The sequence below is a fragment of the Dermochelys coriacea genome, chromosome 5 (genome assembly GCF_009764565.3).
Source record: "Dermochelys coriacea isolate rDerCor1 chromosome 5, rDerCor1.pri.v4, whole genome shotgun sequence".
Classification (NCBI taxonomy): Eukaryota; Metazoa; Chordata; order Testudines; family Dermochelyidae; genus Dermochelys; species Dermochelys coriacea.
Genome location: NC_050072.1, coordinates 117121640 through 117135003, shown reverse-complemented (window position 1 = coordinate 117135003; position 13364 = coordinate 117121640). Strand labels below are relative to the sequence as shown.

General features: G+C 49.7%; 1 protein-coding gene across 9 annotated transcripts in view; it reads right to left on the bottom strand.

The window, feature by feature from the left end:
- Positions 1–13345, bottom strand: part of LOC119855619 (intraflagellar transport protein 74 homolog) — a 165735-nt gene extending 152390 nt beyond the window's left edge. For 5 of the 9 annotated variants that reach the window (XM_043515108.1, XM_043515107.1, XM_043515109.1 and 2 more), the window contains exons 1-6: positions 13161–13304; positions 8369–8512; positions 6914–7049; positions 1413–1461; positions 610–708; positions 359–419 (exon numbers count right to left, since the gene is read on the bottom strand). In XM_043515108.1, the coding sequence (XP_043371043.1) occupies positions 359–419; positions 610–708; positions 1413–1461; positions 6914–7049; positions 8369–8488 (465 nt within the window). In that variant the 5' untranslated portion in view covers positions 8489–8512; positions 13161–13304. Of the gene's footprint in view, positions 1–358; positions 420–609; positions 709–1412; positions 1462–6913; positions 7050–8368; positions 8513–13160 lie in introns of all 9 variants that reach the window. The other 4 variants (XM_043515104.1, XM_043515106.1, XM_038402007.2 and 1 more) reach the window with 4 other exon arrangements.
- Positions 13346–13364: the final 19 nt, after the last annotated feature.

Genomic DNA, 13364 nt, shown 5'->3' with positions numbered 1-13364 from the left:
TATCAACAACTCCCAAATTATCATTGAGGTCATTGATCAAATAATCAGAGATTTCACTGAAAAGCCAAGTGAAATTATTTTTTCAAATGACATAATGTAATAACCATCAAATGCTGATATTGTTGGGGGAGGTTGCGTCTAACCATAAAACCACTAAAATGTATGTGTTGGATATCCTTATGACAACTACGCAAGCATTTGTTTCCTTTTTAATAAGTTAATTAAAGCAGTTTTAAACAGTACATTTTCTAATGGAGAAACCTCATACAAAAAAAATACTGTAAGTTAAAACCAGTATGTTCACCATGCAAAAGCAATGGGGGGAAAATCCAGTGTGAAATAGCTAACAATAGCATACCATATTGTAGTCCGCTAGTTGACCTTGAAATTCTTTGATTTCACCAGCTAAAGTCTCTGCCCTAGATAAAGAACAAAAATTAAATTTTATGAGTAAGTGTTTTATACAGCAAAACAAAATCAGAACAAGTATTCATTTTTATAGTTCTCTAGGGTGCACAGTATTGATATGCAAGTCTGATATAATAAAATACAAGGTCCTGACAAGGCATTTGCGTATCCTAACATTGCATTAAATGCAACATGACTCACCTCTTTTCATATGACAGATAGACAGAATTCTCCTGGTTATACATCTCTATTTCTTTCTGAAGCTTATTTATTTCTGTTGTGAGTTCACTTATTTTGCTTCTATAGAAAAGAAATATAAAAAAGTTACTTGTATGTTTAAAATGTACAACTAAAATACTGTAGAATAAAGCTAATACTAGATTATAAATGTGTATGTATTCAAGGCATCTCTCTTGTATTACAGGCTGTCTCAAACAGCTCTAGGATCAGCTAAAGAAATTTTAAAAAGGGGTTCTATCTTGGATAAACTCTTAAACAGTTACAAAGTACTGCACTAGGATAGCATAAAAAGTTCATTTTATTTAAATTAAGAGTATTTTCTCCTCTTTGGTATAAGTGTAAAGTAGAATTGTTCAGTTGTTCCAGCAGAACAATCCCACAACAGTTTCACAACATGGGTAGCCTCTAAATGTAAGAGGATATGATTTAGAAGTGCCCATCCAACACAGAAATTTTACTGAACATGACAGAGTGTTTTATAAGATACTTGGGCAATAATGAAAAATTATGTTAATTTAGCAAATTTATTCTTGGAATTAAGGGCAAAATGTACCTGAGGATAGAGGATCTACAAAGGCCCTCCTTATCCCAAAAACCCTTATAACAGGGAGAATTTCAACACAAGTTAACAAGCCAACCTAATCCACATTAATAAATATGGCTATTACTAGATTTATGATGTTGTATTTTATTCCTTGATATGGGTGTGGGGAGGGAGAAGACATGAACTATGCTACAGCTTGAAAGTGTTGTCACTAACATACCTAAGCAGTCCAAGATAATAGGATTTATCCATAATCTGTCTCTGAGGACCTAATAAAGGAGAACAAGTAACATTTTATTAGAAGATAATGTGTTTTAATGAGACAAAGTTCACAAAGGACGAGTTGAAGTTATACTCCAAACAGAGAACCAGCACCTTCATAATGTCCTCATACAGCTTTTATTCAACCAATACAGATGAAATCAGAGATGCGTGTTAGGCTTTGGTGGGGATTTAGATTACTTAAGCAACTGAAAGTTTCTGAGATGAATCTTGCAGGAAGGTGACTTCATCCTAAAAAGAGATGGAGGATTTATAAAACCTGCTGTAATTTGCCCTGTGTGTGTTCTCTACCAAAACCAAGCACATATTAAAAATAAAGACATAAAAGTTAAAAAGCATCATAGGAACAATTAATTCAAGGACAGAGTTTCAGCCCCACTTTGTTTTTCTTACATTTTCCATCTCAGCTAAGCCTAGAATTTCACATTCAGCTCAGCCTAGAATTTCACATTCAGCTCCACTGCTGATCTAGTCTCTTCTATCCTTTAGATTTGGTTCCTCTATGCTGCTCCAGCCTCCCACGCTCTGACTGATTTTTCTTGCGGTTTGTACTGGCCCAGCCATGCTATCAGGCTGAATAAGTCCTTTAAAAACACAGTTCTCCCTGCCCTTTGCTGCATTTCTTTCCACTCTTTGTATAAAGCTGAAATCACCTTGAGGTACCTCACATGCTCTCTCCCAGTTCTACAGGCTAAACATCACAGCATATAAAGAAACAGATTCTCCGCACAGCATAAAGAGGTGACATATGAAACAGCGGGCTCTCTCTGGGTGGCAATCTACTGTAAGCCTAGCTGCTATTTACCTTCCTTTCTTCTTCACCTGCTCAGTAGTGATTTTAGGATAGATTCTCCTCTACAATATGGCCCCATATTGCAAACGGACTGTAAAGACAGCTGATCAAGCTAACGGGGCTTTCACCAACTCCCAGCCATCTCCAACATTCGGGATATTTTGGTAACATGGTCAGAGGACTGCTATGTCCCAGAAATCATTGGTTGATGTACCAACCTCCTTGGAGCCATAGCCACAAGCCATAGTACAAAGGACCTCTAAAATGCTGGGGTCTGGGCTGGTATAGAACCAGCCTTAGACATGATGAGTTGCAAATAGTTCCTATTCACCCCATCTTGTCCCGCAGCTGTTCCCAATGCTTAGTGGGCATAGCTAAATCGGAGTCTTTGAGAGGACAGGGAAGAAAGGAGAGCAGCAGAATACGGACCCTGGACTTCAGAAAAGCAGACTTTGACTCCCTCAGGGAACTGATGGGCAGGATCTCCTGGGAGAACAACATGAGGGGGAAAGGAGTCCAGGAGAGCTGGCTGTATTTTATATATTCTATATGTATAAAGAATCCTTATTGAGGTTACAGGGACAAGCCATCACGATATGTAGAAAGAATAGTAAATATGGCAGGCGACCAGCTTGGCTTAACAGTGAAATCCTTGCTGATCTTAAACACAAAAAGAAGCTTACAAGAAGTGGAAGATTGGACAAATGACCAGGGAAGAGTATAAAAATATTGCTCGGGCATGCAGGAGTGAAATTAGGAAGGACAAATCACACCTGGAGTTAAGAGTAACAAGAAGGATTTCTTCAGGTATGTTAGCAACAAGAAGAAAGTCAAGGAAAGTGTGGGCCCCTTACTGAATGAGGGAGGCCACCTAGTGACAGAGGATGTGGAGAAAGCTATGTACTCAATGCTTTTTTTGCCTCTGTCTTCATGAACAAGGTCAGCTCCCAGACAACTGCACTGGGTTGCATAGCATGGGGAGGAGGTGACCAGCCCTCTATGGAGAAAGAAGTGGGTCGGGACTACTTAGAAAAGTTGGACAAGCACAAGTCCATGGGGCCGGATGCACTGCATCCGAGAGTGCTAAAGGAGTTGGCAGATGTGATTGCAGAGCCATCGGCCATTATCTTTGAAAACTCATGGCAATCAGGGGAAGTCCTGGATGACTGGAAAAAGGCTTATGTAGTGTCCATCTTTAAAAAAGGGAAGGAGGAGGATCCTGGGAAATACAGGCCAGTCAGCCTCACTTCAGTCCATGGAAAAATCATGGAGCAGATCCTCAAGGAATCAATTCTGAAGCATTTAGAGAGAGGAAAGTGATCAGGAACAGTCAGCATGGATTCACCAAGGGCAAGTCATGCCTGACTAATCTAATTGCCTTCTATGACGAGATAACTGGCTCTGTGGATGAGGGGAAAGCAGTGGACGTGTTGTTCCTTGACTTTAGCAAAGCTTTTCACATCATCTCCCACAGTATTCTTGCCAGCAAGTTAAAGTAGTATGGGCTGGATGAAAGGACTATAAGGTGGATAGAAAGTTGGCTAGATTGTCGGGCTCAACGGGTCATGATCAATGGCTCCATGTCTAGTTGGCAGCCGGTATCAAGTGGAGTGTCCCAAGGGTCGGTCTTGGGGCCGGTTTTGTTCCACATCTTCATTAATGATCTGGAAGATGATGTGGATTACACCCTCAGCAAGTTTGCAGATGACACTAAACTGGGAGGAGTGGTAGATATGCTGGAGGAGAGGGATAGGATACAAAGGGACCTAGACAAATTAGAGGATTGGGCCAAAAGATATCTGATGAGGTTCAATAAGGACAAGTGCAGAGTTCTGCACTTAGGACGGAAAAATCCCATGCACCGCTACAGACTAGGGACCGAATGGCTAGGCAGAAGTTCTGCACAAAAAGACCTAGGGGTTATAGTGGACGAGAAGCTGGATATGAGTCAACAGTGTGCCCTTGTTGCCAAGAAGACCAATGGTATTTTGGGATGTATAAGTAGGGGCATTGCCAGCAGATCGAGGGACGTGATCCTTTTTCTCTATTCGACATTGGTGAGGCCTCATCTGGAGTACTGTGTCCAGTTTTGGCCCCCCCCCACTACAAGAAGGATGTGGAAAAATTGGAAAACGTCCAGCGGAGGGCAACAAAAATGATGAGGGGACTGGAACACATGACTTATGAGGAGAGGCTGAGGGAACTGGGATTGTTTAGTCTGCAGAAAAGAATGAGGGGAGATTTGATAGCTGCTTTCAACTACCTGAAAGGGGGTTCCAAAGAGGATGGATCTAGATTGTTCTCAGTAGTAGCAGATGACAGAATGAGGAGTAATGGTCTGAAGTTGCAGTGGCGGAGGTTTAGGTTGGATATTAGGAAAAAACTTTTTCACTAGGAGGGTGGTGAAACACTGGAATGTGTTATCTAGGGAGGTGGTGGAATCTCCTTCCTTAAAAGTTTTTAAGGTCAGGCTTGACAAAGCCCTGGCTGGGATGATTTAGTTGGGGATTGGTCCTGCTTTGAGCAGGGGGTTGGACGAGATGACCTCCTGAGTTCTCTTCCAACCTGATATTTTATGATTCTATAACAGTCATGATAGGAATCTTGGGACCTAAACTCAACACCCTGGAATTAAAACCAACAGTTCTAGTTGTAACCCAGTGTCTCGAAGAAGGACATCTGTAGTCCTCTCATCCTGGAGCTGTATTTCTGACATCAAACCATAGTCCAATTATGGGTGAGATCCATGTGATTACAACTGTATAAACATTCGTTGTATAGTAAAGTATTTAAATATTGTTCTACAGTGCTTGAAGGAGACTCAATCTATGCCTTCTTCTTTTAATATTAATTTTTTCAAATGTCTCCCAAGAGATGTGAATACTATAAGCAGTGGTCAAGGATAGAGAAGTCTGCTACTTCTGAGTTTTCTAAAAGCAAAGATAGTAGAAGGAGGGACTCATTAGTGTCTCTCTCCCCTCCCTAATCCCTATTAGCTGTAGGACCTTACACTGCAATTTGTTCAGTTCACTCCTTATTACTCTTCCTTGAAAAACATTTCAGATACCTCACTAACTTCCACACTTCCTGTGATTCATGTCCTCAAGTCAAAATGTGACTTATTTGAGATTAGTGGTGATTTAGTGCATCCTAAAATTGGGGTATTAGAAAAGAAGGTAGACAATGTAGAACAGTCTACAAAATAATTGGACAATAAAATTAACATTTTGCAAGATCAGGGTGAAAGTATGAAGTCTCTTACTGGAGTTCCTTTTTATACATAACAGTCTACTCGATCATAAAATGAAAACTACAGAGAATAATATGAAATCTGAATCATTTAATGAATTTGCTTTAGTCTTACACAAATATTTGAGTTAGACATTTGACTCACTTCTGTGTGTTTGAAATGCTTTAGGATTCCCACTTAAATTGTTACCCTGTGTTCCTTATTCTGACTCTTCACAAATTTGGGGAAATCTTATTGTTATGATTCATAAAGAGTCATAAAAATAATCTGAAGTTATAAAAGGGATCTTAAAGATTGTTTTAAAGATACATATTTTCTCTGAACTTGTAAAATCTACTTATACACAGATAAGAAACTTTTGACTTTGCAATCAGAATTTTTTCTTTTGAGTTAAAGGTGTCACGATCTTTATCAACTAAATCTTTCTACGGTTGTAAATAAGGAAGTATAATCAAACTCAAGATACAATACAATATATTTTCTAGGTCCTCGGACTAAGGCCTTAATCACTATATGCCATTCATCCGGTACCCTGAGGGCCAAAATTTGTTCTCAATTACAGCAATGTAAATTTAGAGTATGTCCATTAGCCTTAATGATTCACTCTGAATTTTCACTGTGGTAACTGAAAAAATAATTTATCCTAAAAGGAGAGATGGAATCACATGATGACCCATTCATTCACTCTGTAATCCTGCCTCATTCAATACACAAAATACATGTTTGCATAATTAGAGCATATAATAAAGCACTAGCACAAGAAGCAGATTTTTAAGGGCTTCACTTTGCAACCTTAATTTTCTTTCTAAAAACTACAAATATTCCACATGGAAACTATGCTAAGAGAAAAATGATAACACACACACATTCAATAACATGAAACTATTTTCTAGACAGTTGTAAGACCCTCTGGTCTTGCACAAGATGTGTACTCAGGAGGATGGTTCATTTGCCCCCTTGCCTCATTCAATATGAACATTAGTAGATCATATAGATTAGGCAAAGCTCCAGATTCCACATGAACATCAAACTTTCTACAGAATGAGACAAGGCTAAGATTCCATACACACCCACCCAGACAGAAAATTCTGTTCAACTAGTTCACTTATGCTTGCATTATATGAACAAAATATAGTAAGGCCGTTATTCAAATAATGTGCAAGACATATTTTTAAACCCCTATACATTCTGCCAAATCTGCCCAAGGACCTCTAAAAGGCACATGTCTGACCTAGTGACTATCAGTGCTAAATTTCAAGTTTCTGTCCCACACTAGAGGCACTAGAGCCACAAAATATCCTCTGCTGTCCAGTTTCCCCAAAATTGTATTGATTCATTGAGAGTGTTAAAAAAATCTTCCTGTATTAAGATGAGAATTCTTCATATATTAAAATACCTTTCACTCCAGTTTTCATTCCACTTAACCCTTGTTGTGTCACTGGACGGTCTGCAACTTTAATTTGAGATGACAACACCCCTCCAGTACCTAGGAGACCACCACGAGTACCAGGCCGTGATGTACCAGGGGGCATCTAGGCAAAGACAACAGAATAATAAACCAGTTGTTATATTTATGCAGTTGTTGAGAGGAACATTTAAAAGCTTGTCTGGATTGTTCTAACAATTAGAAACTAACATATGTATTTTACTTAGTACATTAGATTTTTAGCGGTATATTTCTTACAAGTGATCATTTATACCAAAAATTTTAGAAGTAAATCTAAATATTATACTATCAAATAAAAACCTCTAATACATACATCTCTCTATATTTGTTTTTGAGACTCAAGGATATTTTATTTGCATTCTTGATGTTCTTTTTCTTCTTCAGGTTTGACCTCTGCCCAAATGATAGTGTAAACTGAATTTCCACTGTTTGGTTTATCATGCTACGTGGTTATCTTTTAGCAGTTAGTTCCAATAACACCCTCTACACCTCCCACCCCACACACACACATTAGATTTTAAAAATCTGTTCAGCGAGACTATTATTTTAATTGTCAGGAAAAGCAAGATTGATTTTCCTGTCCAAAACCTCCATGAAGCTCAGGTTTCTACTTATGTGTGTAGAAAAACATACAAGTCTCATGCTCAGGCCTCACATATAATGCTTCTCTTTATTGAAATCCCTACTTCAACAGAAGTGTAGGCTAAAAGTAACCTACTGGCTACCGAAAAGTGCATAAATTAAGGAAGAACAATTTGTTGCTCCTCCAAACAAATGTCTCTGGTTTGGTTGGAGAGGAGAGACTGTTAGGGAATTGGATTGTACCATGAAACTGGATTGTACTGTGAAAGCAAAAGTCCAGCCCTGTTTATTCTAGTCCCAAAGTGCATCAGCAGATGCCTTAGGACTTCTGCAAAATGCATTTTGCTCCTTTGCAGATACCAGATGTGGCAGGCACTAAGCCTGTAGATCCAGTAATCTTTAAGTACTATGGGTTTGACCTTTACTTGGCCTTTGCATGCCATACCAGAATAAAAGGACCAGAGGCAATCTGAAGACCCAGTGTAAATTACTCCCATGACACGAACAAAATCATAGAGGAAGGCAACCGACGAAGGGTGACTTGACACCTCTCTAACAAACCAGATCTTTTTGCTTTTTCTACTAGTGACTCTAAAAGATATATTTCACCCAATATATGGCAATAACAGTTTCCAACCCACCTCCTTTTAACATACAATAGACAAATCTTCTTGGAATGAAGAAAGAAATATGAAGTACCAAAAAAGAATTCAAACTGCTACCTTTAATTACAATTACTACCGGCACCCAATTCTTCATGACAGAAACATCAGGATAAATTCTAAACATTCAAATCAAACATATTAAATCACTCTAACACACCCCTGTTCCTACTCTGGCTGCTGATGGAGTCCGTAACAAGGATGAAGAAGGCCTGGTTGTCAGCCCAATTCCTCCTCTTGAAACAGGACGAGCTGTGGGTGGCTTGTGATTGCTTGCCATTTTCTATTTATTTTAAACTTCTCTCTGAAAAGAAACATATGATGCTCATGTCCTTTAATTAGAACTGATCCTTTATTAGTGACGCCCTCCACTACATTTCTAATCCTTTACATTATTAAGGGAGCTTGTTGTGTGCTGGGGAAAGAATGGAGGGTGTTGGACAGCTGAGGGTGTGAGGAACATGTAGCGGATGTAAGGTGGTACTAGAGTATATAGGGAGTATAAATAATGGGTGATGCTGCGGGGAGTACTGGGTATATAGGGAGCATAAATAATGGGTAATGCTGCGGGGAGTCCTGGGTATATAGGGAGCACCATGGGAATATTAGAAATACTCAAGTGGGTGGGGAGTATAAGGTGCAGCTCAGGGAATGTGGGGGGAATACAGGGAGCAGCAGGAAGTATAAGGGGTGGCACTGTAGGTTGTGCGGATTACATTGGGACTACTAGGATGATGGGTGGGTAGCCAGGGTGCCACAGGGAGGATGGGGGTATTGGGTGCTAGTGTTGTGGGGGGGTTTACAGGTGGCACTGTGATATGTGGGGGAATGGCACTGGGGGCTGTGTGGGATACAAGTGTGAATGGGTTATGGGAACTGTTAGGGGATACTGGGGTGGCACTGGGGCAGATGGGGGTACTAGGGCTCTGGGGGCATATGGGGTGGCACTGGAGGTGTGAGAGGACTATAAGGTGGCACTGGGGATACTGAGGTGGTATTGGGGGCATTAGGGGCTGTTAAGAAGTCCTAGGAGTGACACAGGGGCTGTGAGGCGGTACTAGGGGTAGCACTGGGGAAGATGGGATACTAGGGGAGGAATATGGGCTGGTACTGGGAGTGTGGGGAGAGTTCCAGGGGTACTGGGGTAGTGCTGGGAGCTTTGGGGGTACTGGGGTGGCACTAGGGATTGCTAGTAGGGATTGTTAAAGAGTGCAAGAAGTGACACAGAGGCTGTGGGTAGGGTTGCCAACCCCCCAGGATTGGCCTGGAGTCTCCAAGAACTGAAGATTCATCTTTAATTAAAGATTATGTCATGTGATGAAATCTCCAGGAATACCTCCAACCAAAACTGGCAACCCTAGTTGTGAGGAGTACTGGGGTGGCACTGGAGGGGTACGAGGGATGGTTGGGCTACGGAGACTGTTAGGAATCACCAGGGGTGTCACTGAGAGGTACTAGAGAGGGGCTAGGGACAGGGGCTTCTACAGGTAGTGCTGGGAGCATTAGGGATGGAGTTGGTGGGTGCGGGCACTAGTGGTGGCACTGGAGGGCACTAGGGATGGAGCTAGTGGAGGGAGTCATTAGGCAGTGCTGGGGGACAATAGGAGGTGGCGCGGGGGGGGCACTAGGGATGGAGATGGTGGGTGCGGGCCTTAGTGATGGCATGGAGGGCACAAGGGATGGAGCCAGTGGATGCAGGACACTAGGAGGCAGTGCTGGGGGGCACTAGGATGTAGCAGGTGGATGGGGGACACCAGGACAGCACAGGGGGCACTAGAGGCATCGCAGTGGGGGGCACTGGGGCAGCGCAGGGGGCACTCGGGATGGAGCTGGTGGATAGGCGCAGTAGGAGATGGCACGGAAGGCGGTAGGAATGGAGTGGTGGGGCACTAGGGGTGGCGTGGCATTGGGGTGGAACTGGTGGGTGGGAGGCACTAGGGCAGCACGGGGGGGCACTGGAGACGGAGGTGGTGGTGGGGGGCACTAGGGCAGCACGGGGGGCACTGGGGACGGAGGTGGTGGGGGAGGACACTAGGGCAGCGCAGGGGGGCACTGGGGATGGAGATGGTGGGGGACGACACTAGGGCAGCGCGGGGGGGCACTGGGGATGGAGATGGTGGGGGACGACACTAGGGCAGCGCGGGGGGGGCACTGGGGATGGAGATGGTGGGGGACGATACTATGGCAGCACGGGGGGGCACTGGGATAGAGGTGGGAGGGCACTAGGGCAGCGCAGGAGGGGCACTGGGGATGGAGGTGGTGGGAGGGACACTAGGGCAGCGCAGGGGGTGCACCGGAAATGGAGATGGTGGGAGGGCACTAGGGCAGCGTGGAGGGGGACACTGGGGCAGTGCGGGGGGGCACTGGGGATGGAGGTGGTGGGGGGCACTAGGGCAGCGCGGGGGGGCACTGGGGATGGAGGTGGTGGGGGAGAACACTAGGGCAGCGCGGGGGGGCACTGGGGATGAGGTGGTGGGGGGGCACCGGGGATGGAGGTGGTGGGGGGGCACTGGGGCAGCGCGGGGGGGCACTGAGAGCGGAGGTGGTGGGGGAGGACACTAGGGCAGCGCGGGGGGGCACTGGGGATGAGGTGGTGGGGCGGCACCGGGGACGGAGGTGGTGGGGGGGCACTGGGGCAGCGCGGGGGGGCACTGAGAGCGGAGGTGGTGGAGGAGGACACTAGGGCAGCGCGGGGGGGCACTGGGGGCGGAGGTGGTGGGGGAGGACACTAGGGCAGCGTGGGGGGGCACTGGGGACGGAGGTGGTGGGGGGGCACTGGGGCAGCGCGGGGGGGCACTGAGAGCGGAGGTGGTGGAGGAGGACACTAGGGCAGCGCGGGGGGGCACTGGGGATGAGGTGGTGGGGGGGCACCGGGGACAGAGGTGGTGGGGGGGCACTGGGGCAGCGCGGGGGGGCACTGAGAGCGGAGGTGGTGGGGGAGGACACTAGGGCAGCGCGGGGGGGCACTGAGGGCGTAGGTGTTGGGTGGGCACTAGGGCAGCGCGGGGGGGCACTGGGGGCGGAGGTGGTGGGGGAGGACACTAGGGCAGCGTGGGGGGGCACCGGGGACGGAGGTGGTGGGGGGGCACTGGGGCAGCGCGGGGGGGCACTGAGGGCGTAGATGGTGGGGGGGCACTAGGGCAGCGCGGGGGGGCACTGGGGCAGCGCGGGGGGGCACTGGGGATGAGGTGGTGGGGGGGCACCGGGGACGGACGTGGTGGGGGGGCACTGGGGCAGCCGGGGGGGCACTGAGAGCGGAGGTGGTGGGGGAGGACACTAGGGCAGCGCGGGGGGGCACTGGGGGCGGAGGTGGTGGGGGAGGACACTAGGGCAGCGTGGGGGGGCACTGGGGACGGAGGTGGTGGGGGGGCACTGGGGCAGCGCGGGGGGGCACTGAGAGCGGAGGTGGTGGAGGAGGACACTAGGGCAGCGCGGGGGGGCACTGGGGATGAGGTGGTGGGGGGGCACCGGGGACGGAGGTGGTGGGGGGGCACTGGGGCAGCGCGGGGGGGCACTGAGAGCGGAGGTGGTGGGGGAGGACACTAGGGCAGCGCGGGGGGGCACCGGGGACGGAGGTGGTGGGGGGGCACTGGGGCAGCGCGGGGGGGCACTGAGAGCGGAGGTGGTGGAGGAGGACACTAGGGCAGCGCGGGGGGGCACTGGGGATGAGGTGGTGGGGGGGCACCGGGGACAGAGGTGGTGGGGGGGCACTGGGGCAGCGCGGGGGGGCACTGAGAGCGGAGGTGGTGGGGGAGGACACTAGGGCAGCGCGGGGGGGCACTGAGGGCGTAGGTGTTGGGTGGGCACTAGGGCAGCGCGGGGGGGCACTGGGGGCGGAGGTGGTGGGGGAGGACACTAGGGCAGCGTGGGGGGGCACCGGGGACGGAGGTGGTGGGGGGGCACTGGGGCAGCGCGGGGGGGCACTGAGGGCGTAGATGGTGGGGGGGCACTAGGGCAGCGCGGGGGGGCACTGGGGCAGCGCGGGGGGGCACTGGGGATGAGGTGGTGGGGGGGGCACCGGGGACGGACGTGGTGGGGGGGCACTGGGGCAGCCGGGGGGGCACTGAGAGCGGAGGTGGTGGGGGAGGACACTAGGGCAGCGCGGGGGGGCACTGGGGGCGGAGGTGGTGGGGGGGCACTAGGGCAGCGCGGGGGGGCACTGGGGGCGGAGGTGGTGGGGGGCACCGGGGATGAGGTGGGGGGGGCACCGGGGACGGACGTGGTGGGGGGGCACTGGGGCAGCGCGGGGGGGCACTGAGAGCGGAGGTGGTGGAGGAGGACACTAGGGCAGCGCGGGGGGGCACTGGGGATGAGGTGGTGGGGGGGCACTGGGGCAGCGCGGGGGGGCACTGAGAGCGGAGGTGGTGGGGGGGCACTAGGGCAGCGCGGGGGGGCACTGGGGGCGGAGGTGGTGGGGGAGGACACTAGGGCAGCGCGGGGGGGCACTGGGGGCGGAGGTGGTGGGGGGGCACTAGGGCAGCGCGGGGGGGCACTGGGGGCGGAGGTGGTGGGGGGCACTGGGGCAGCGCGGGGGGGGCACTGGGGATGAGGTGGTGGGGGGGCACCGGGGACGGACGTGGTGGGGGGGCACTGAGAGCGGAGGTGGTGGGGGAGGACACTAGGGCAGCGCGGGGGGGCACTGGGGGCGGAGGTGGTGGGGGGCACTGGGGCAGCGGGGGGGGGCACTGGGGATGAGGTGGGGGGGGCACCGGGGACGGACGTGGTGGGGGGGCACTGAGAGCGGAGGTGGTGGGGGAGGACACTAGGGCAGCGCGGGGGGGCACTGGGGGCGGAGGTGGTGGGGGAGGACACTAGGGCAGCGCGGGGGGGCACTGGGGGCGGCCGCTGCAGGGCGGCTCCCTCCCGGGAGGGTCACCGGAAGAGTCGGATCCGGTCCCCGATTCTCCCCATGGCGGCTGAGCACCAGGCAGGAGCGCGGGGTTCCGCCCTACCGGGAGACGGGCCCCCAGCGCGGGCAGCGGTTGGAATCCCGGGCCCGCGGTCTCATCCGAGGCGGCCGCTCCCCAGGGCCAGCTGGAGCCGATTTACTTCTTTCAGGCCCCGTTCCCAAGCGACGGCAGTATCACAGCAACCGACCAACCCCGCCCCATGGCCCCAGCAGCCAATCGTCGGTCGCGCTCCTTCCACTCTCGCGA